The 20,527-nt window shown below is 38.4% G+C and overlaps 1 protein-coding gene across 2 annotated transcripts in view; it reads right to left on the minus strand.

Moving 5' to 3' along the window:
• The window catches only part of INO80 (INO80 complex subunit), a 68,612-nt gene that overhangs the window by 36,743 nt on the left and 11,342 nt on the right, over nucleotides 1–20,527 (minus strand). For both annotated transcript variants that reach the window (XM_027887650.1, XM_027887660.1), the window contains exons 3-21: nucleotides 20,106–20,272; nucleotides 19,948–20,015; nucleotides 17,021–17,182; nucleotides 15,912–16,032; nucleotides 14,411–14,625; nucleotides 13,332–13,385; nucleotides 11,925–12,128; nucleotides 10,473–10,668; nucleotides 10,209–10,276; nucleotides 9,664–9,873; nucleotides 9,008–9,088; nucleotides 7,785–7,880; nucleotides 5,169–5,228; nucleotides 4,441–4,583; nucleotides 3,291–3,375; nucleotides 2,689–2,806; nucleotides 2,269–2,354; nucleotides 1,137–1,304; nucleotides 538–671 (exon numbers count right to left, since the gene is read on the minus strand). In XM_027887650.1, the coding sequence (XP_027743451.1) occupies nucleotides 538–671; nucleotides 1,137–1,304; nucleotides 2,269–2,354; nucleotides 2,689–2,806; nucleotides 3,291–3,375; nucleotides 4,441–4,583; nucleotides 5,169–5,228; nucleotides 7,785–7,880; nucleotides 9,008–9,088; nucleotides 9,664–9,873; nucleotides 10,209–10,276; nucleotides 10,473–10,668; nucleotides 11,925–12,128; nucleotides 13,332–13,385; nucleotides 14,411–14,625; nucleotides 15,912–16,032; nucleotides 17,021–17,182; nucleotides 19,948–20,015; nucleotides 20,106–20,272 (2,436 nt within the window). The remainder of the gene's footprint in view (nucleotides 1–537; nucleotides 672–1,136; nucleotides 1,305–2,268; nucleotides 2,355–2,688; nucleotides 2,807–3,290; nucleotides 3,376–4,440; nucleotides 4,584–5,168; nucleotides 5,229–7,784; nucleotides 7,881–9,007; nucleotides 9,089–9,663; nucleotides 9,874–10,208; nucleotides 10,277–10,472; nucleotides 10,669–11,924; nucleotides 12,129–13,331; nucleotides 13,386–14,410; nucleotides 14,626–15,911; nucleotides 16,033–17,020; nucleotides 17,183–19,947; nucleotides 20,016–20,105; nucleotides 20,273–20,527) is intronic.

Below are 20,527 nucleotides of genomic sequence, written 5' to 3' on the forward strand. Positions count from 1 at the left end.
TCTTGCCTGAGAATTTCTCATAACTGAATGCAAACAAAATTAATCAAGAACTGCCACAACTGCAAAGAAAAGCAAACTGCACTTAGGCAGATTCTATTCATCCAAGGCAATCATTAAAAGCTGTCACAGCACTAGTAGATGCTCATGATATATATGTAGCATGTCAAAACAGACAGATACTGATAGCTTCCTTGCACATGAAAACTCACGGAAGAGAAACCAAGCGCGTTTTTTAGGTTTTAAGAATTTTTTTAAAGCTTAATTCTATCACACATAATTAGCAACAACTCTAAATTCTTTTTCCTGGCTTTCTTTTTCAATCAAAGGGATATTCTATGATTAGGTTTCCACCAAAATAGAGCATCAATATCAGATGTTTAACAGCTGAATGACCAAAAGAAAACTAGGAATGCACTGCTCAGCCAATGTTATTTAAATACATCAGGTAATGGAGTTAATTAGCACTTACAAAGCTAAGATAAGTCTAAGTAATAATACTAAATATGCTAAACTGTAGAGTAAGTGGAATAGGCTTGCCTGTCCCGTGAGTGGTTAAAGACCCTGATCTGTCCATGACGGTAGATGAACTTGGAAATCTGGTATGGCTTTAGGAAGATGTGAAATGGAGACCAAGTTTCTTGTCGTTCAAACAGCTCTGGGTGATTGCACACCTGTAAAAAAGAGAGCACGTCAAATGCTGGGAGCAATTATTTAGTCCAATGCAGCATTTACATCCCAAATCAACTTTGATTATTGATTGGAGGACATTGGCAATTGACCACTAAAACTTCAGTACTGATTAATACTGCATGACTATTTCAGTATATCTGCTCAAATTTGAATAGGGCATCGTATCTTTCCTATTCATTTAACAGTATTGCCTCTTCCCAAGTGAATGCTTCCTTCAACCACCAATGTGTAACTAAACCAGGTAGCAGCTGCACGTACCATTTGGCTTAAGCTCTTCTACTCCCACCATCATGCTACACTACACCCAAAAGACAATTGAACTGCATGAAAATTTGCTTGCCAATCCCAGAATTTCTTTTTATATGGTGTTTTCTAGAAGCCGTATTTTAGTTCTACACTAATGAATGATTGTACTTTTCAAAAGTTATTAATTAAAACAGCCTTACCTTCCTGAACTGCATGACTAGATTCATGAGACTACTAGTGGTGGTCTGTGCTTGCTGAGTAGTGCCCATTGATGACTGCAGGAGGTCATCAATAGAGATTTTGTTTTTCAGAGCTTGGTACAAGAGCTTCTGTCGACTTGTCTGCTGGCAGTACATGAGAATTTCAATCTGCAAAATGATAATGAACACTCAGTTCTTTCTGTCTGTAAAGAAGACACATCAGTACATCGGTACACATGAAGCTGAGAGAAACACATCTTGAAGAAAATATAACTTTCTCAAAAAAATACTTTCATGGGCAGTCACATTCAGATCTGTATTTCAGGATCCAAGCCGCCAAGAACTTAAACAGTAAGTGTGTTTTGGAAGGCTTGGGTAATAACGTAGGAGACAGACCTTTAAAAGTATGTGAACACAACTAAGTAAACAGAGAGATTCTTAAGAAGCTGTGAAAACACTGCACCTGCAGCCGATCAGTCCAAAATCTGACTTCAATTCTACTATCCTAGGGTTGAAATTCTACCCACTGAGAGCCTGTGACAAGGTGTCAGAAGCATAACAACAGTGTCTGTGGAAGTCCATTGAAATTAATCAGAAGAAAGTAGATGTCTCTTAGCCAATGGTCCCAGAACCAGGGGACTGTTAACCACAAGATCATCCAAGTATTGCTAACATGCACGTGAAATTAAAAGACTAACAAGAGAGAAGAGTATGATGTTGCCATAATGTATTTCTCACTCTATACAGACAAGCAAAAAAAACCCTAAACCCATGCCAAATCCTTCACAGAGGCAGCTGGAAACATTTATCATCCAATCATTGCTGTATCAATCTCCTTCAGTGCCATTAGTGATATTTCTGTCAACTTAATGAGGCTTAAAGGTCTTCAGCTTGTAAATGTTAAGAAAATGTCTTCCCTAGAAGAAAAGCTTATTTATTAGGGGTTCTTCAGTTACATTCACATCTAATGACAATGCTGAGATGTGATGCCAGAAACTGAAGGTCTGTGAAAAGTCTACAATCAAATTTCAGGTATTGCAGACTGACAAATGAGTTTGCAAAGACCAGATTAGAGAACAGAGCTATGGCATTACACTTGTGATACTCATTCCAGATAAATACTTTTTCTCACCTTATCTGACAATTCATTTTCCACATCCTTCTTGATTCTTCTCAGCATGAAAGGCTTCAGGATCATGTGCAAGCGGGATAGCTGATCTGAAATAAAAGGAAGGGGAAAGAAGGTACATTTACTTTACTATGGAAGAAAATTAAATGGTGTTTTACCACAAACTGAGTCCCTTACTGCTCAGCCACTTCCCCTAGATGAGTTCTTAAAGCACAGAGTTGAGTATTTCTCTGTTGATTTTTCTTACAATCAGAAACACAAACTTTGACATAAACTATGGACAACAACCCAATAATATTCCAATCCTATTATGCACCCACTACTTTAGATGTCATTTCTCATATAAAAAATGAGAAAGTTTATCCATTATTAGTTGGAAAAGACAACAGATTTTTAATATCAAAATTACAACACTGCACTCACTCTCATCAATGGCAGATTTGTTCTCTGCATGGCTCTCTATGTCCTTAGAAAACCACTCATTGAACTCTTCATGGGAATCAAACAGCGTTGGCATGATAAAATGCAGCAGGGCCCACAGCTGAAGAAGAGGAGAAAACACTGGGTCAGCAAGTCATCCTACTGTGGACAAGGCAATTGGGGATCCCAAACCCTTGCAGCTATTCATGAGCAAAATCACTTTACTAGATCATGCGAAATGGCTGCATTCTCTTTCCCCCTTCCCTGAAAAATGCCATAAATATCCACTTAACAAAACCCCATCAGAAAGCAGTGAGAAACATTGCACAATTACTTCAGTCAACAGAAGGAAAAGTCACTAGAATTAGATTTTATCCTGTAACCCAAGTATTATTTCAAATATCTTTAATTTTATTTTTATTTAAATGTGTAGCACGTTTCCAAATTTTTTCCTCATAGAGACGATCCCATGTTTGTTTGCCAGTGGTTTGCTACAAGCATAATCCCACGATTCCACAAATACAACAGGTTTCTCAACAGTTCACATATATTTAGTATGTATACTTGTTATAAAGAGAAGTGCACTCTTGTGAGCTCCCACATACCTCAGCCATTGTGTTCTGGATTGGGGTTCCAGTCAGCAACAATCTGTTTCGACACTGGAACTGCAGTAGGATTTTCCAACGAACACTGATAAATAAAAGTAAAAAAAATGATTAAAACTGCTGTAGAAGGATATAAAAATATTGTCTTTTAAGACCAATCAATTCCAATGAGTTTCCCAAATGATTTTTTGAGGTCACTGGATAAAACTACTACAGCTGTTCCCCAGCCTTTCAAAAGACAGCTACAGGAAGAAGCAGCCTTTTGTAAATGTGAAAAAAAAAGTATAGTTTATTTTATTTTTCTAAATATCTTTTTACTAATTTTTAAAACAAATGCTTGGATACTAATAAAATGTCATAATCAGAACAATTAACTTCCCAAAAGAAACTGTTATTTTGAATCAGAATGTCATGCGTTTTTCAGATGTTACAACAGGAATTCCTGTGTATGGGCTACTGTGGCAGGAGTGCTGAGCTATACATTACAGTCCTCTTAGAGGAGTGGTTTCCAAAGAATGCTGAAGAGACAGACTTTGGTCAGAAAGAGCCTGCACCTAAAGCAGTCTTGAACTTACTCTGTACAGTGGCAACTTGGACAAAGGTTATGGGAAAGCAATTACAGAAGCAAAGAGGGACAAATCCATTACTTGAAAACAAACAGAAAACTTTCTGGCATAGAGTCTTATGACACAGATTGGGCTTTATTGCAGCCAACAGTATTCACAGGGTTCTGACCTTCATTCATGTCTGGAAGTGCCACTGAATAAGGAATCAAAATGCATTTAATGGAGCCAATATAAGCAATATATGCCAAAGACTAAAGACCATTCAGCAGGAAGAATTCTGTGAGTAGTCAGGAAAGAAAGTACACAGTATTTCACACTGTTTTGTTTAACTGTCCTGTACTCCATACAAGTTTCTGCTTCACAATTATTTTTTAATTACACTTTACATATTTGGAGAAGGAAAATCAATACCGAAACCCTAATGGATCAATCCAGTGTCAGAGTTATACAGATACTCAGCTAGGGTAGACGCTTACATGGTCTTATGTATGTCAGTTTTAACTTCTATGATAATTTGTGTTCTCTTGATGTTCCTACACCAGGTTGATACAGACAGAAGATTCTGTTTTGAGTTAGTCTGTTACCTGGAGCTACTTTTGAGTGCTTGCGCTTCATCCAGCACCATATACTGCCACTTCACTCGCTGGAAATACTTCACATCCTGTACTACCAGCTGATAACTGGTAATTACCACGTGGAAAGGAGCATCCTGAGTATACAGCGTCTTCTATAACCACAAAAGGAGAAACAAATATCCACATAATGTAAATACATTGTCCAGAGTTCACTGTAATTTCAGACTTCTGTTTTACAATCTTTTCTCATTATTACTGAATTTTCCCTAGCTGACTTTTTAAAATTAATTACAGCACAGTTATTCAACTGCTGGACTTGGACTTCAGCCCATTAGTCCCTGAACAATTTCAGATGCTTTTTAATGTGTGAGACAAGACCCAGGCACTGAACCCTACAAAATGCTGTTGTTAAATCAGGGACAATCTGACAGGCCTGCAGGGATTCTGGATTAGGGCATCCTGAGTTAGGTTACTCAAACAGAATAAACAGTCCTTGACACTGAAACTTCCTGCTTTATTTACAGAGCTCTAGTTTCTTCAGCTGAACTCCACACTGCATTGAATTGCTCTTCAGCACAAGAGAAAACTTCTACCTCATTATCTTAATGAAACTGCTACTACAGGGGTGAGGAAACTGAACTCTGTATCCACACATCGTTTGGAGACGTGTAGGAACAGTTTCTGGTGTACTCTACACAAAGAAAGATATTGAAAGCACACAGTCATGCTGGTATTACCTGACTCCAGAACTTCCTGATCACCTTTCTATCATGGGGATTTCCCCAATATGGTAGCACCTGGAACAGTAAAGGAATAGAAAGACATTATTTTCAAATAAAGACACCTGCTTTAGAATTTTATACTCTGTTTTCTACAAAATGACAGAAAACCTCTTTCTGCATAACAAAAAAAAAAAAAAAAAGGAAAATTATTTTTGTAAATGCAGAGATAAATCAGAAAGCATTTAAAAATACTCTGAAACAGAGCATTCCAGGCAAAGGTATCAAGCAACTTGCAGCCTGATGAAGCTATGCTGAGAATCTGAAAATACCAAGCAGCATGTTATACCTTCTAGCCAGGTTTTATAAAAATTAAAGATGATATTTTGCTTATAGCAGAAAGAGGTTTACTCTCAACTGCTAGAGTTAAATCCCGAGGACCAGAGGATTTGTTGTCCTGTTTAACGTCTCCCATTGTCCTGTTGGTTTTCTATTTCACAACTGATCTCCAAAACCTGAGATAAAGTTAAAACATCTGGCCCAGATATATTTGATGGAAGAATTTTAAAAAAAAGCACTACTGACAGAGAAAGTTGTTAAATCATTTATAGCTCAAAATTCCCTGGGTCCTATTACTCAGGACAGATCTTTGCAGAGCATTGACTCCTGTCACGGGTTAATAACATTGTACTGCCATCTCCTGTCTGATGGAAGGACTACAGTCAGCTAAGACTGAAAAGGGAGAAATGCTGGTTTCTGAGGTGGTGAAAAGTCTTGTAACTTCAACTGACCAGTTCCACAGTGCTTTTAATTGAATATTCTTCATACTGTTCTGAAATATGAATGCTTGTAAAAAAATCAGACTGATCAAAAAGTGATTTGTCTTTTAGTTTACATATTCTGCCATGGACCTGAAGTAATAAATTCACTGTAATTCACCTCAAGCAGAATTGACTACACACTTCTGTATGATTAGAAGCAGGAAAAAAAGTAGTTGAAAAAGAGTGATTAAAGTTGTAAACATGTGACAATAAGTTTAGAAAACTTTTTTTTAAAACATGTTCTGTTCTATGGATGAGGCAAACATCACTATGCAAGAAACCCAAAGAGCTATACAATGATAGAAACAGATTAAGTTTTAAAACAAAAAAAAAAAGAGAAAATTATCTTCTCCCAAGCATCCTGATAGCATTTTTTAAACATTTTCTGTATTTCATTAACGGGAAGGAAAAAGCATAAACAGTTGCTCGCCTAATTTATATACTGAGCTGATCAAAGGAAACGAGAGAAAATAGACAGAATGGCCAACTGCTTCAAAGTTTTCTAATCAAGGGCCCCTATTATTTTGGGCTATGGAAATACATGGATTATTTTTAGATTTTTTTTTCTTTGGAGTACCTCCTCAATAACACAAGTATTTGTATTTCTTTATCAGTTGATCTGAACGCTCAGTAAAGCCAATTTATCCCAAAATACAACTCACTCAAATAATCCAGTATTTAACCGTGTTCTAGCACAACTTCTCCTCATATAGATACCTCAAACTATAAACCACAACAATCAACATACAGCCCCATCAGGGATCTCCAAAATAAGCTATCTGGTAAAAGGTATGCCCTTTAATATTGCCCTACCCCAGATCAAGAAATCAAATATCACTTATAGCAATACTTCAAAGTTTTTTCCCCTCATTTTATTAAGTAGTCAAGACAATCAAACAATGAGCCCAATGTTACTGGCATACTAGTTACAAGTAACTAGTAGTGTCCTTTACTGTTTTCTGTAAAAAAGAAAATCAGATGTTTTAAAAAAAAAAACCCTAATCAAGACCTCTTCATATCAAATGTTACTGTGTTAACAACTCAAATACTTAAACATCTTTGCGGATGTAACTGCAAGCTTCTGACCCTTTTGTCTAACTTTGATTCTAAAATTTCAGCACTGTTTTAGCAGTAAACATTTCTTTTCCAATCTTCTTTTGCAACACTCCAATGTCTTTTACTAGAGAACAGGTAAGTAGGTTGTTTTTTAATAACTGATGTTTCCTTGCTTTCTTACTACATTTTCACATTCACAATGCACTTGAAAAACTCCTTTTTGTTTTCCTCTAGTCTTTTTGTTCTTATCTCTTTGTGCCTCACCTCTTTCCTTTTTCTTGACTACTGACTTATGCTAATGGTTCTCCTACTCTTCTGTATTTTGTCTCCCTCTTAACTGTTTAGAGTTTGTTCACATAAAATCTTTATCTGACTCAAATTCATATGAACGTCTGAAAATACAGCTATAACCTAAAGATAGTACATAATACTGAAATATTATTCCTGCTTCTGCTGACTGGCCCACACATTATAACCATATATCCCCTTGCTGATCTGCTTCAATTCCTCTCCGAGAAGCTGTCTTTAAGGTGATGCAAAATGAAAATCATGTGATTAAAGTAAGAACATTTTTAAGCCTTAGATAATTGAACACTCTAGAAAAAATAAGATCATGGAAAAAAATGGCAGTATCGGTCTCGTTACATAGTTTCAAATTCCAAAGTGATTAAACACCCAGATGTGACAAAGACCTCAGAAAAACAAAATGGTTTGCTCTTGAGAAAACAGAAAGAACTTCCTTGCACATGCTTATTACCTTAAATTTAGGTACAAATCTGGCAAACTCCTGGTGCCAGTTGTTCAGAGTAGAGGCGGGTGAAATTATTAAAAACGGTCCCCAGATGTTCTCTCTCTGGAAGGCACACATAAAAAATTAATTGAGGGGAAGGGATATAGAGATGGTTTGCTACAGCTTTACAATTACTAAATGACAGTGGCTACATGAGAGGAAACTATGTGCAACATGGTAAAACTGTCCCAGCACAGCAGGGTGATACAAAATCAAATAGAGCAGATCTAATGTTTGACCAAGACTTATTTCATAACAGCAAAGTTGTTCCCAGAACAAACTCCTTTGTTTCTAAGAGCTGCCACCTTCACGTTACTAGCAGCCCCTGTCATTTTGATGAGGAAAAGAACTTCAGGGGGCATTGGAAAGCTTTGCTCCACCACATCACTCATTACAATACCCTCCGGTAATAACTGAGTTGATCCATTAGTATATTAGCAGTTACAAGCTGGCCCATGTAAGGCAGAGAAAAAGTAAAGCCTTGGGTAACCTTCCAAAAAATCTCAAGCTGCAGTGCAACAGGGAGACAAGCTTATCTCTTATTCCTTGAGATGAGCTCAAGAACCTTCAGCTCTACGCACTCTTACAGTATTTTGGCTAATAGTACCACTGAACTGGTACCAAAAGGAACAGAAAGAAACACATGCAATTGTCATTTGGTCACTAGGGCAGCTAATTCTGCTTTTAGTATCACTGAATTGATACTCCCTATTTAAAGCAAGTGACTGGATTGCAAACGACTTTTTTTTTTTTTTTAAATAAATATTTCTACATGAAGAAGTAAGCCTCTGTTGCTTTTTCTGTTTTGCTTGTCTGCCCTGGAACTGAAGAACCACTATGCTTTCTAAAATACCCCATTGAAATATGGAAATCCACGCTGATTGCCATGAAGTTCAGAATTTGGGCTCTCTGATCTGTAAAACTCAATGAACCATCAAGTGCACGACTTGTTCTCTCACAAGGCTTTCACATTCAGTGCAAGTGAAAAGATATCACTCTGAATAAATGAAAATTCTATTTATATAGACATACGGACACACACAACTATTTCAAAGGCTCCACTTGAAAACAATGTGTAAAATAACTTTTAAAACACTGATGCTTTATAATCTAGAATTCATTTCCAACATGTGAAAAGTATGCATCTTCTATCGAGCATACTGCCTGAGACTAAGTTATAATCCACCTACCTCAGCCAGATGGGCAAGGAGAGCAATACTTTGTACTGTTTTACCCAGACCCATTTCATCTGCCAGGATGCCATTGATGCCCTGAAAAAGATCCATAAATGAACACCTTCCCTTTACTACTTTTTAGTCCATAAAGGACTAGTAGAACAGATGCCACTGAATTTAGTGGGAAGAGTTCCACTGTAACAACTCTGACACACTTTAACATCTCTTACATCTGCTGCTGAGAGATAATTGATCTCAAAGGCATTTTCATTCTTCTCTCAGTCTGATTTTTTTCCCTCAGCCTCTCTGCAGTTTGTGATCACATTGTGAACTAGATATATTCATAAGGACAAGACTGCCTGCAGTTTACCAGCTGACCCAAACCTGAAACAGTACGCAACTTCAAGCACCAAAAGACTCCTCAGTGTATGCTCTAAGTGATAAACTGTTGTAAAAACCACAAAAAGAATACTGAACTCAATGTCCCATTCAAAGTTATTTCCTAAATAATCAAGAATATTGGTATGTGGCCTACATAATATTTTCCTTTCTTCTAAAGACATTAAATTTTTAAAACCAGTACATTCTTTTGTACTGGTTTACTTTAGGTTTACTCTAACGACTTAAATAATGCTAGAAGTTATAAAAATTTGCAGGATGTACTGAGATACCTGCTCATAGAGGTTGGCCAGCCAATTCATGCCTTTCAGTTGGTAACCCTTCAGTTTTCCATTGAAAATTGTAGGCTGTGGAATATCTTCTCCTGCTCGGATAGATGGGTTTGCTAAACTGTAGCTTTCTCCAAAGCCAGTACCAGACTTGTTTGCAGCCCGTAAAGCGGCTGCCCGGCTCTCCTTTGCATCTTCATCAAATGATCTGGTCTAAACAGGAAAAAGAAAGTATGCATAAGATAATGAACATTTTAACTTACCGAGAAACTGTATAGTAAAATGCTTTACAATTCCCATTAAGACATAGGATGCCTGCCAGAAACTAAGAGAAAATGAGACTGTTCCTGCACCCAAATCTTTATATTCTGGTTTTCTACTTGCTTAGCACAGAGAGTGGTAATGGAAATTTTAAATTTGAGATTCAAATCTGGCACCCAGGACTAAACAAACCTACTTGACTTGGCCGCTATGAAAGATCCTGGTTCTCTGGCCCCTACCAATTAGTTTCCTTTCTCTTCTACTTCATGGATCCCAAAAATACATACCCGGGCCTGATGAATCTGGTAAGCATCCTCAGCATTCTTCAGAGCTTGGGCCTTGTAATAGTTACTATCTGAAAACAACATACCCATGTCAGAGCTTGGCAGCAGTAACCATCCAAATAAACACACAGATAAGTACCAGTAATTACAACAGTGCTGCTTGCACAGAAGGATTTGTGCTTGAAATTGTTAAGTTTGCACAGTAACATGCAGGGTACAGTAAATTTCAAAAGAGTGCAAAGAAGAGACTGTAGAGAAATCGCTTACCATAATCTTCTTGGGTGATGTTAACCACTACTCCTCCACCAATATCAATCTGCCTTTGGGTAGAGCTGTCTTCCAGTTTGCGTAGGATTTCCTCCTGTATTCCATCGTGTCCCATATCTCGTTTACGACTCATAAAATGGGCATATAATTCAGTTTGTGTGATCAGGAAGTTAAGTTTTCGCTGCTGCCTCTTCGCCTAAGAGAACAAAAAACAGATGAAGGGAAAAAAACAGGACAAGAGTTTAATATTTAAAATATAATTACAGAAAAAAAATTCATCTACTAAAATATCAACAACTAATCTATCTAGATGATGTTATGCACGTACTGTGCTATCAAAATGCTACTAGTTGCACATAAGAACACTGACCACCTTCACAAACATCTATATTAAAATATAAAATCGTTGTAAATGAAAAGTTCTTTTTAATTTAGTTACCATGGCAAAGAACACCATAATCTAATAAAAGAAATTTTAAAAGTTTTGTTTACACTAAAAAAATTAAATATCAACAGAAATTAACAAGACTTTAGTGATCCACAGCAAAAGAATTTAATGGTAAAAAACACTGTCATGACAACCTGACTCAATATTCAGCTACTTATTAGTAAAGGGAATTATGTTAGAACATGGGAAATACGTCAATAGGTAATACAGTTGAGTATTACTAAATACTATTGTATTGTATAGTATTGCTGAATAATATCATTATTCAGCAAGACACTGCAGAAACTGTTCACCCTTAGGCTCTGGTTAAAAAATGCTAGTTAAAAGTTGTCAAATAATCTAAGCAGAAACCTTTACAAAGTGCGTATGAATTTCAAAAATGAGAGGAACACAATAAATAAAAGCCTAATTTAGGCATAAAACTAAACATAAGGTCTTCTAAAGATTCAAACTTACTTCATCACCACATATATAAGGTAACAAATAGAGAGCTTTTACAAGGAAACTTTTTCTTATATTTAACCTCTAGTACTCTGTAAGGAAGTTCACAAAGCTGTCACTTGGCTGACAAAAAAGGAAACACAGAAAAGTTCTCTTGCCCCCCACATAAATTACAGTTTCAGCTAACAGCAAGGGGAAAAAGGGAGAAAAAAAAATTCAATGTAAATGAAAAAGTGTCATGCCTTCTGGACCCAGAATGATATACAAACCATCACAAAGGTTGGCCCTTACTGTGTGTGTCTGAGAGACACACACTGCTTCTCTAATTCCTTCCTCCATTTCACTCACTTGTAAAGAATTTAAGTAGAAGGGTTTTTTTTAATCACCTCTCACTAACGTTAGAAGAATTACGCAAAGAAAAATAAGATAGCAGAAAAAATATGTGGAATAGTGCTGAAACTGAACAAATAACTGCATTTCACAGCCTGGATTTAGAAATTCAAATTATCTGCTCTGTGTCTCCTCAGTAGATTAATTATCAGCAATCTGTGGTTTTGCTGTACCTCTCTCATCTCCTCATCCAGCTTGCGTTGCTCCAGAGCCTCCTTCTCAGCTCGTTTGCGATGTTCTTTTTCTACCTTTTCATACTTTTTCCAATAGAGAAGCATCTCCTTGGTAAGACGACGTGCTCTGGGTAGAGTTTCCTTACAATTTTTCTGGGCTTGGATAGCGGCTCGACGTACCTCCCTCATGCACTGATGAGCAAGCTAGAGAGAAATAAGATTTTGGGAATAGTGATAAAATGGGCAGATTTTAGAGGAAGCCAGCAATAAACATCATCAAAATCAATTATAACCAAGTCTGATCCTTCAGAAGAGAAAAAACTGTGATAGTTTACTAAGCAGTAATGTTTCTGAAATAGCATGAGAGAACGTGAACTTCCAAAAAAATACCGAGATGATGGAGAAGACAAAATCTGAAGACAGCTTCAGAATAGCATAGGACTTAAAAGACTGATCTGGTGGGTAGGCCCTTGAAAGGAACTCAGGAGAACAGAATTCAAGGCCTGCCTGCAGCTCTGACTAACCTTTTTCTTGACACTTTTCTGTGGTTATTTTCTCACTTTTTAATAAGGTTGTTGCAATAGCAGAATTGGTGGAACACAATTCACATTATTACACAGAAAAGTGAGGGAGTATTCTAAAATTTTCCCACTATTTCATGAAGAAGCATAATACACTGTAATTTTTTATTCTAGTATAAGTAAATCAATGTCATTGTCATAATGGTCAAAATTACTGGGTTTGATGTTTGTGACAGGTTTTTTTTCCCTCCAGTAAAATTTGCACATCAAAAATTCTAATATACAGATTTCAAATAATAAAACAAAATGAAAACAAATTTTAAAAAGTGGAATTTCAAAACCTCCAAGTCTGCTGCATTTCATAGTTGGACTTGATGACCTTAAAGGTCTTTTCCAACCTTAATGATTCTATGATCACTCACTAGCTAAAATGTCATTTATGATACCTACAAATACAATACTCACAGCTTATTTGGGCAGAGATCACAAAGAAATCCAGTAACTTCTAGCTAAGGGGGACCATAGAAGAGAACCTACCTACAGCAAAGTTTCTTAAAATACCCAGAGAGGTCCTGTTTTCTGCATCCCTTACATAGAAAACGTACCCTTTCTTGATAATGTGCAAACTAAATCTCACAAAAGCCAAGAAGATCTCATGAAAAAAAACTCACATTGTTTCATCTTTTGCTTATGAAACATGCCAAAATCACACACCTAAAAACCAAAAAGCGTTATACTAAGTGGTAAATAACTTGTATACAGTGCTTTCTCCTATACTCCTCTGCTACTATAGTCAGTATTGTGAGAAACAGAAGAAACATAAAGAGGTTACAGCTTGCTTATTACATCCAGCACCAATAACAGAATAAAACAAAACACCACCTACCTTTTTGCTGTTGGTTAGGAAAAGGTTGCGGGCTGAAGCTTTCTGTTTGTATGCCTGTAAAAGAATACCATCTTTAAATTAGTTAAAGGGTAATGGTTGCACAGTATTTTAAAAGATCACTAACCAGGCTTCAGCAGGTACATGTGCCAACAGCAGCCATGCACACTGTTGTATAATTGGGTATAGGTACTGCAACTATTAATTTTGATTGAAACAGCTTTTCATCCTTAAATTACTGAAGGCATGCATGAATGTATTCCATATCCTAATGAAAGCGTGCAAAACACCTCCTTTTTCTTGATTGTTTCTTTAATTACCATTATTGCAAAGCAGGGTTCTCCTATTCCACTGCTACCACTCAAGTAAACATTTTCCACTGTTTCCCAGAGATGTTAAGAATTAATGCAGATCCGATGTTCTTCACATGATCAAAATCAGTCTTCTGAAAAAATACGGTCTATCACACTGCACACATCCTTTGTTTGGCTTTAAGATCATAAAGGATGATTCAGCCATCACTTGTTTTAAACTTCCTAGAATTCAAAGTCTGCTAACTGTGAACTCCAAAAAGCAGGTTCTAAAGTCCACTCTGATCATCTCACAGAATTAGTAACAGTGAACCCAGTTTTCTATGCCAAATGTGCCTGAAGCTTGTCCTGCAAATGATACAAACACTTTTTCCTAGACTGCTTCTGAAATAAGTTTGGAAAAACACACATGCTATAAGATTGAAATGTTCCTTTCCTGAACTTTATGGTAAACCTAAATATTGGTTTGCTCTACATTGCCATCCTGTAGACTAGTATGAGTACCTGCTAAAGTTTACAATACTTTTCATTGAAAAGAATTGAATAGTCATGGCAAAACACTGCATGATCCATTCAGGTGTCCTTGCTAATAAAAAATCTGAACTACACCTTGCTTATGGATTAGAGAATACCAGCTAGGTCACTAATGACCACCGGAAAAATCAGGTCTTGCTTTACTCTGTTTTTCCAAGTGTCAACTCCCTGCTAAAATAATTTTCTGTTTCACTTTCTTGATATGATCACTGATGTCGTGCCATTAGCCACGCTCACCTTTGGCAATTCCTTTTTAACAATGGTTAGCCACACTTTCCGTCGACGTGCATTAAGCTGCTCAATAGACAAATGCTTTTTCTTGGACCCAGGTGGTGGTGTATCATGAGAAAACTTGGCAAAAACTTTGGTCTGGTGATGGTGGCGTCGTGGTGACTCCTCTGAAGAGAGTTCTTCGTCCCGTCTCCTCTTTTTCTTTACTTTTTTCAGCTTGCCTGCATGGCAACAATGATCATAAAAATACATTTCTTTTTCTATTTTTGGGACACACTTAGTCAGATGTCTTTCCTGAGTTAACTATCCTAGCCAATATATATGTGGAACCAAGAAAAAAGCCAAGCTTCTCCATGTGTGCCAATTCTGGGAGCATTCATTTATTCTATTAGATATTTCCTCACTGCTCTAGAATGAAAAGGTCCCTCTATTTAATAGACGGGTGAAATGCAATTACTTCCACCCAGGAAAATACGCCTTAAGCGTAAAATGTCTAGGGCCTGCTGCAATCTCTCTTGCTTTGTGGTAAAATTCTACTTAAAGACATGTAAAGGTAAGACATTTAAAGGTAACAACACTAGTAATTGGTACAATAAGTCTCAAAGCAAACTTCTCAGAAGTTAAAAGAGATTGGCACATTGTCTTGTATTACAGATATCAGCTTTCAGAGGCAATTGATACTGGTATCAAGTATTAAGAATATTCTCTGTGATTACACAAATTATGATTGCTGCAAGATTAGTGAAGAAAAAAACCACCACAGTTAGAAGAGCTTGCAAATAAAAAGGAAGGAAGCCCAAAATAACCTCCTTAAAACACAGCTCAAACTTAAGTACTCGCACTAGAGAGAGTTCACCTTACACTGACAGTTCACAGCCTTCTCTTTTTGCTTCCTTACAGATTTACAACTGCTGTCAGCTCAAACAAGAAAGGAAACTGTACTTCCTGGCAAACATGCACCTGAGAAACTCCAGCTGGTATGTCACAGATATAATTCTTTTTAACTCACACTGGACATCAACTCTGAGTTCCCTTTAATTTTCAGCAAACACTTTCACTCCCTACAGTTTCTTGTTTACTAGAATTACATACTCAGGAATAACTGCAGCAGGTACTGGATAAATACTCACATTTTTCAAGGAACTATCGTATTTTCAAAAAACTATTGACAGTGCTACAAAACAGTGCTTATGGATTCTGAAGCAATGAATAAAGCTATAAGGTATCTACTGCATAACTCCATTTTATATTCAGAGGTCCACAAAGAAAATCTTAAGCTGTGAACTCTCCAGTTACACCCCTTTTTTTCCACCCTATGTTTCTAGAAGCCCCATGATAAAGTACAGCATTTTCTGAAGATTTTTTCCTTTGGCAGATCTTGATATTTCCATGCAAAACCCACAAGTTTTGAATATTTGTGTTTATTCAAAGGAAATAATGTAGGAAAGAAGTTAAATCAGAACTGTCCTTAAAAAAACACTTAAAACCACCGAGTTAGAGCCTTTACCTTTTATTTTTTTCTCTTCTTTAAACTTCTTTTTCTTGGGCCCTATCAGATGGCGCTGCTGCTCATAGTAAGGGTCGTGGGTGGACAGCAGCCCTGCGCTGTAGTACTGATACTGCTGCAACTGAAGGGTATGAAAGTGAGCAGCGAACAGAGACAGCCAGTGAACAAGTTCAGATCTTGAACATAAATAAGAGATCAGGAAACATGCATCTCTCCATATTTTGCATTTGTTATCAGATATCACACAGTGCCCAAAGTGAAACCACTGCTCCCAGAGGTGGCCTCCAAGTTTTGCACAGGGAAACAAGCCCACCCAGTAAAGCAAGAGGGAAGAGCAGATAGTGAAGTTTCAAAACATACTGCTCTCTTTTCCATATTGGTGCTGCTCAGCAAGACAACACACTACATGAAAAGATCCAAATATGGACCTATTATTTGTTTTGCCTACATTCTCAAACTACATACATGTTCTACATTACCATTCCAAAGGATGAAGAAGAGTAGGTTTAGGGAATTTGGTCTAATATTAAGAAAAATGCAGAAATGTGGCAGACTATTTTCTTCTAAAAAGGTAAAAAAGAAAAGGCAAGAAGAAAATCCAAAACTTAAAAAAAGGTAAAAAAGAGAGTCAAATAAAACCCCAAACCACGACAGCAAACAAGGTAGAAAGCTAGGCATTCTCTTTCAAGATTGTAAACATCACCTTAATATTCATCACCTCAATGATCATGTAAATACACTTGAACAGCAGCTACTACCTGTATTAGAATCTAACTCGCCACATCTCAGTTTTCATATATATTATCCAAATCCTGCATCCTAAACCCTTATAGATGCTCTAGTAACTGGGCCAGAGCACTGTGGAAGCTATATACCACACATGTGCCAGTACGAGCTACATACATTACTGACAGATGGCAGCATAAGGCATCAACAGCCTTTCATTCTGTATGTAATTAATTACCTAAACCTTGTCTGAAACTAACTTCAGACAGTTACAGTCTACTAAACAACGGGGTATTTTCCAGTCCACAAAATATTATGAGTTTTGATAAAAATGTAAGAGCAATTAAAATAAGGAAATTAAACAAAAAAGTCTGGATTTTTACCTCTTTGTCCTTGCTATATTTAATTTGATGCAATTTCTTGTACTTGTGTAAACGCAGCATATTGTGAAGTTCCTCCCTTGAAAGGGAAAATTCTTCTTCATCCTCTCCGTCCTCATCACTTGGTGAATCTGTGTCACTGGAGTCATCACTCAGGAGGATACTCTAATAACAATAAACAGGAATTAATTTAACAATCACAAGTCCCTGTACTGAATTGCTTATTTATGCAAAGCACTCTTGAGCTTTTACCTAATAAAAGGGTGTGAGTCTGACCCAACAGCAGCACTTACCATTTGTCTTTAGTCTAAAATGACATAAATGGGAAACAGTTTTCTGAGGTGCAGTATTATGTAGCAGTGAATCCAACACACATTTTGTGACTGCAGAATCATAGAGTGGTTTGGGTTGTGTATTGGGTCTGCCTGAGATGGAGTTCATTTCCCCATAGCAACCTTCACAGTGCTGTGCTCTGCATTGGTAGGTGGAAAGGTGTTGATAACACACCAGTGTTTTGGCTCCTGCTGAGCAGTGCTGGCACAGCATGAGCACTGTCTCTCAACATTCCCACCCCGCCCCGTGTTGAGGGCAAGATCCTGGGAGGGGACTAAAGTGGGCCAGCTGACCCGAACTAACCCAAAGGGATACTCCATACCACATGAAGTCAGCTCAGATATAAAAGCTAAGGAAAAGAGGACGAATGAGGGGCATTTGTTATTTACAACGCTTGCCTTCTGAGCAACTGCTAGGTGTGCTGAAGCCCTGCTTCCCAGGAAGTGGTTAGGAATTGCTCGCCAACAGGAAGTAGAGAATAAACCTTGTTATTTTCCTCTTTGCTTGTGCATGCGCAAACTATTGCTTTTGCTTTAGCAAACTGCCTTATCTCAGACTGTAAGTTGTTTTCCATCTTATTCTTTCTCCCCTGTCCGGCTGGAAAGGGGAGTGATAGAGAGGCTTGGTAGGCACCTGGCAACCAGCCAAGGTCAATCCAACACAGGTTGGAAGGGGACCTTGAAGATCATCAGGTTCCAACCCTGTTGCTGTGGGCAAGGACACTTTCAACTAGACCAGGTTGTTCAGAGCTCCAGCCAGCCCAGCCTTGAACACCTCCAGGGATGGGGCATCCACAACTTCCCTGGCAAACCTGTTCCAGTGCCTCACCATCCTCACAGTAAAGAATTTTTCCCTAATAACTAATCCAAACCTACTGTCTTTCAATTTGAACCCATTCCCCCTTGTTCTGTCACTGCTCTTGTAAATAATCTTGCTCCATCTTTTCTTTTTCCTTCCCTTCAAGTACTGGAAGGCTGCAATTAGTTCACCCCAAAGCCACCTCTTTTCCAGGCTGAACAATTCCAATTCTCTCAGTCATCCTTTTTAGGAGAGGTGCTCCATCCCTCTGATGAACTTGGTGGCCCTTCTCTGGACTCGTTCCAACTGATTTGGGGAGAGGTAGTTTTCTAAAAGTTTGGTGATAGTTAAAGTCATTTTAGTCCACTTTGTCTGTTCATGGTCTTGGAAAAGCAGCATTGAGAAAAGCCAGGATACCAGTAGGGGTATTTTGTTATGTATGGTTGAAGGTCCTTTCCTACCCCATCTGTAGTTTGTCCTGCATTTTACCACTTCTACCTGTATCAGCTTGTCCTGTTGCTTGTTATTCGGGAGAAGAGACTGATCCTCACCTCACTATAACCTCCTTTCAGGAAGTTGTGGAGCGTGATAAGGTCTCCCCTGAGCCTCCCTTTCTCCAGGTTAAACAACCCCAGCTTCCTCAGCTGCCCCTTATGAGACTTTTGCTCCAGACCCTTTAGCAGCTTTACTGCCCTTCTCTGGAAACGTTCCAGCACCTCAGTGTCCTTCTTGTAGTGAGGGGACCAAAACTGAAACACAGTATTTGAGGTGTGGCCTCATCAGTGCTGAGTACAGGGGGACAATCACTGCCCAGGTCCCGCTGGTCACACTATACTTGATACAAGTCAGGATGCCATTGGCCTTCTTGGCCACCTGGGCACACTGCTGGCTCATGTTCAGCTGCTGTCGACCAGCACCCCAAGGTCCTTTTGGTCTGGCAGCTTTCCAGCCACTCTTCCCTCAGCCTGTAGCGATGCCTGGGATTGCTGTGACCCAAAGGCAGGACCGGACACTTTGCCTTGTTGAACCTCGTACAATTGGCCTTGAACCATGCATGAAGCCTGGCCAGATCCCTCTGCAAAGCCTTCCTACCCTCCAACAGATCAACAATCCCACCCAACTTGGTGTTGTCTGCAAACTGATTGAGGGGATAAACTGATCCAATCCTCTTGTTCTGATCATTGATAAATATATTAAATAGGACCAGGCCCAATACCGAGCCTTGGAGAAAACCACTAGTGACTGGCCACCAGCTGGATTTCACTCCATCACTCTCTGGGCGAGCCCGTCTGGCCAGTTTTCTACCCAGCGAACAGTGCAGCTGTCCAAGCCATGAGCAGCCAGTTTGCCCAGGAGAATACTGTGGGAAACGGTGTCAAAGGCTTTACTGAAGTCTAGGTAGACAACATCCACAGCCTTTCCCTCTTCCACTAAGCAGGTCAACCTGTCATAGAAGATAAGTATGTTGGTCAAGCAGGACCTGACATTCATAAATCCATGTTGTTATCCTATACATGCTGTGTGATGGCACTCAAGATAATCTGCTCTATGGCCTTTCATTGCACCGAGGTCAGGCTAACAGGCTCGTAGTTCTCCGGATCCTCCTGCCAGCTTTTGTAGTAGATGGGCATCACGTTTGCTATCTTTCAGTCAACGAGGGCCTCCCTGGTAAACTGGGACTGCTGGCAGATGATTGAAAGTGCCTCAGTGAGCACTTCTGCCAGCTCACTCAGTACCCTTGGGTGGGTAATTTTGTTCATAGATTCCACAATAACTGCATTTCTTTCCAATATTCTTACCTTCAGCCACTTTCTGCTTTTCTTCAGTTTGGAGAAGTTATACAAGCTCCCTTTTTCAGACTTTGGTTCTGTTTAAATTAAAAATAAAGTTTTTAAGAAATAATGCTTTTCCCAGCTAAACACAAAGAAAGCAGACATTCAACCTAGTGCATGCCTACCTGGCTGCAGTACTCCATTCAGGGAATGTGTGTTCAGCATCCCAGAATTCCCTGCTCCAGATGACTCCCCAAGCAATGAGTTTGGAGGCTCTTCCTTAACTTGCATCAGGGGATCCCCAGACTGAGGCAGCAAAGGACTGTCATCCAAACCATCTTCACTTTCATCGCTGCAAAAAGATACATAATACAGTGACAATGAAAGGAAAATATTCAAAAGAGAAGATGCCCATGCAACTTTCTTACATCTCCCTTGTCTAAAGGTTTGAGAATTGAGACTTCAGATGTAATTTTACATTAGAAATACTGCTGTTAATAATTTCCCATTAACCCCTCAGCAGCAGTTAATCATCAGACTAGCCTAGCTATACAATAAACCTTCACTTCCAGTCTTTAACAAGGTATCTAATAAGAAGCATGAACTA

The sequence above is a fragment of the Empidonax traillii genome, unplaced genomic scaffold (genome assembly GCF_003031625.1).
Source record: "Empidonax traillii isolate 1590-97213 ecotype Southwest subspecies unplaced genomic scaffold, ASM303162v1 scaffold11:size2795301, whole genome shotgun sequence".
NCBI lineage: Eukaryota > Metazoa > Chordata > Aves > Passeriformes > Tyrannidae > Empidonax > Empidonax traillii.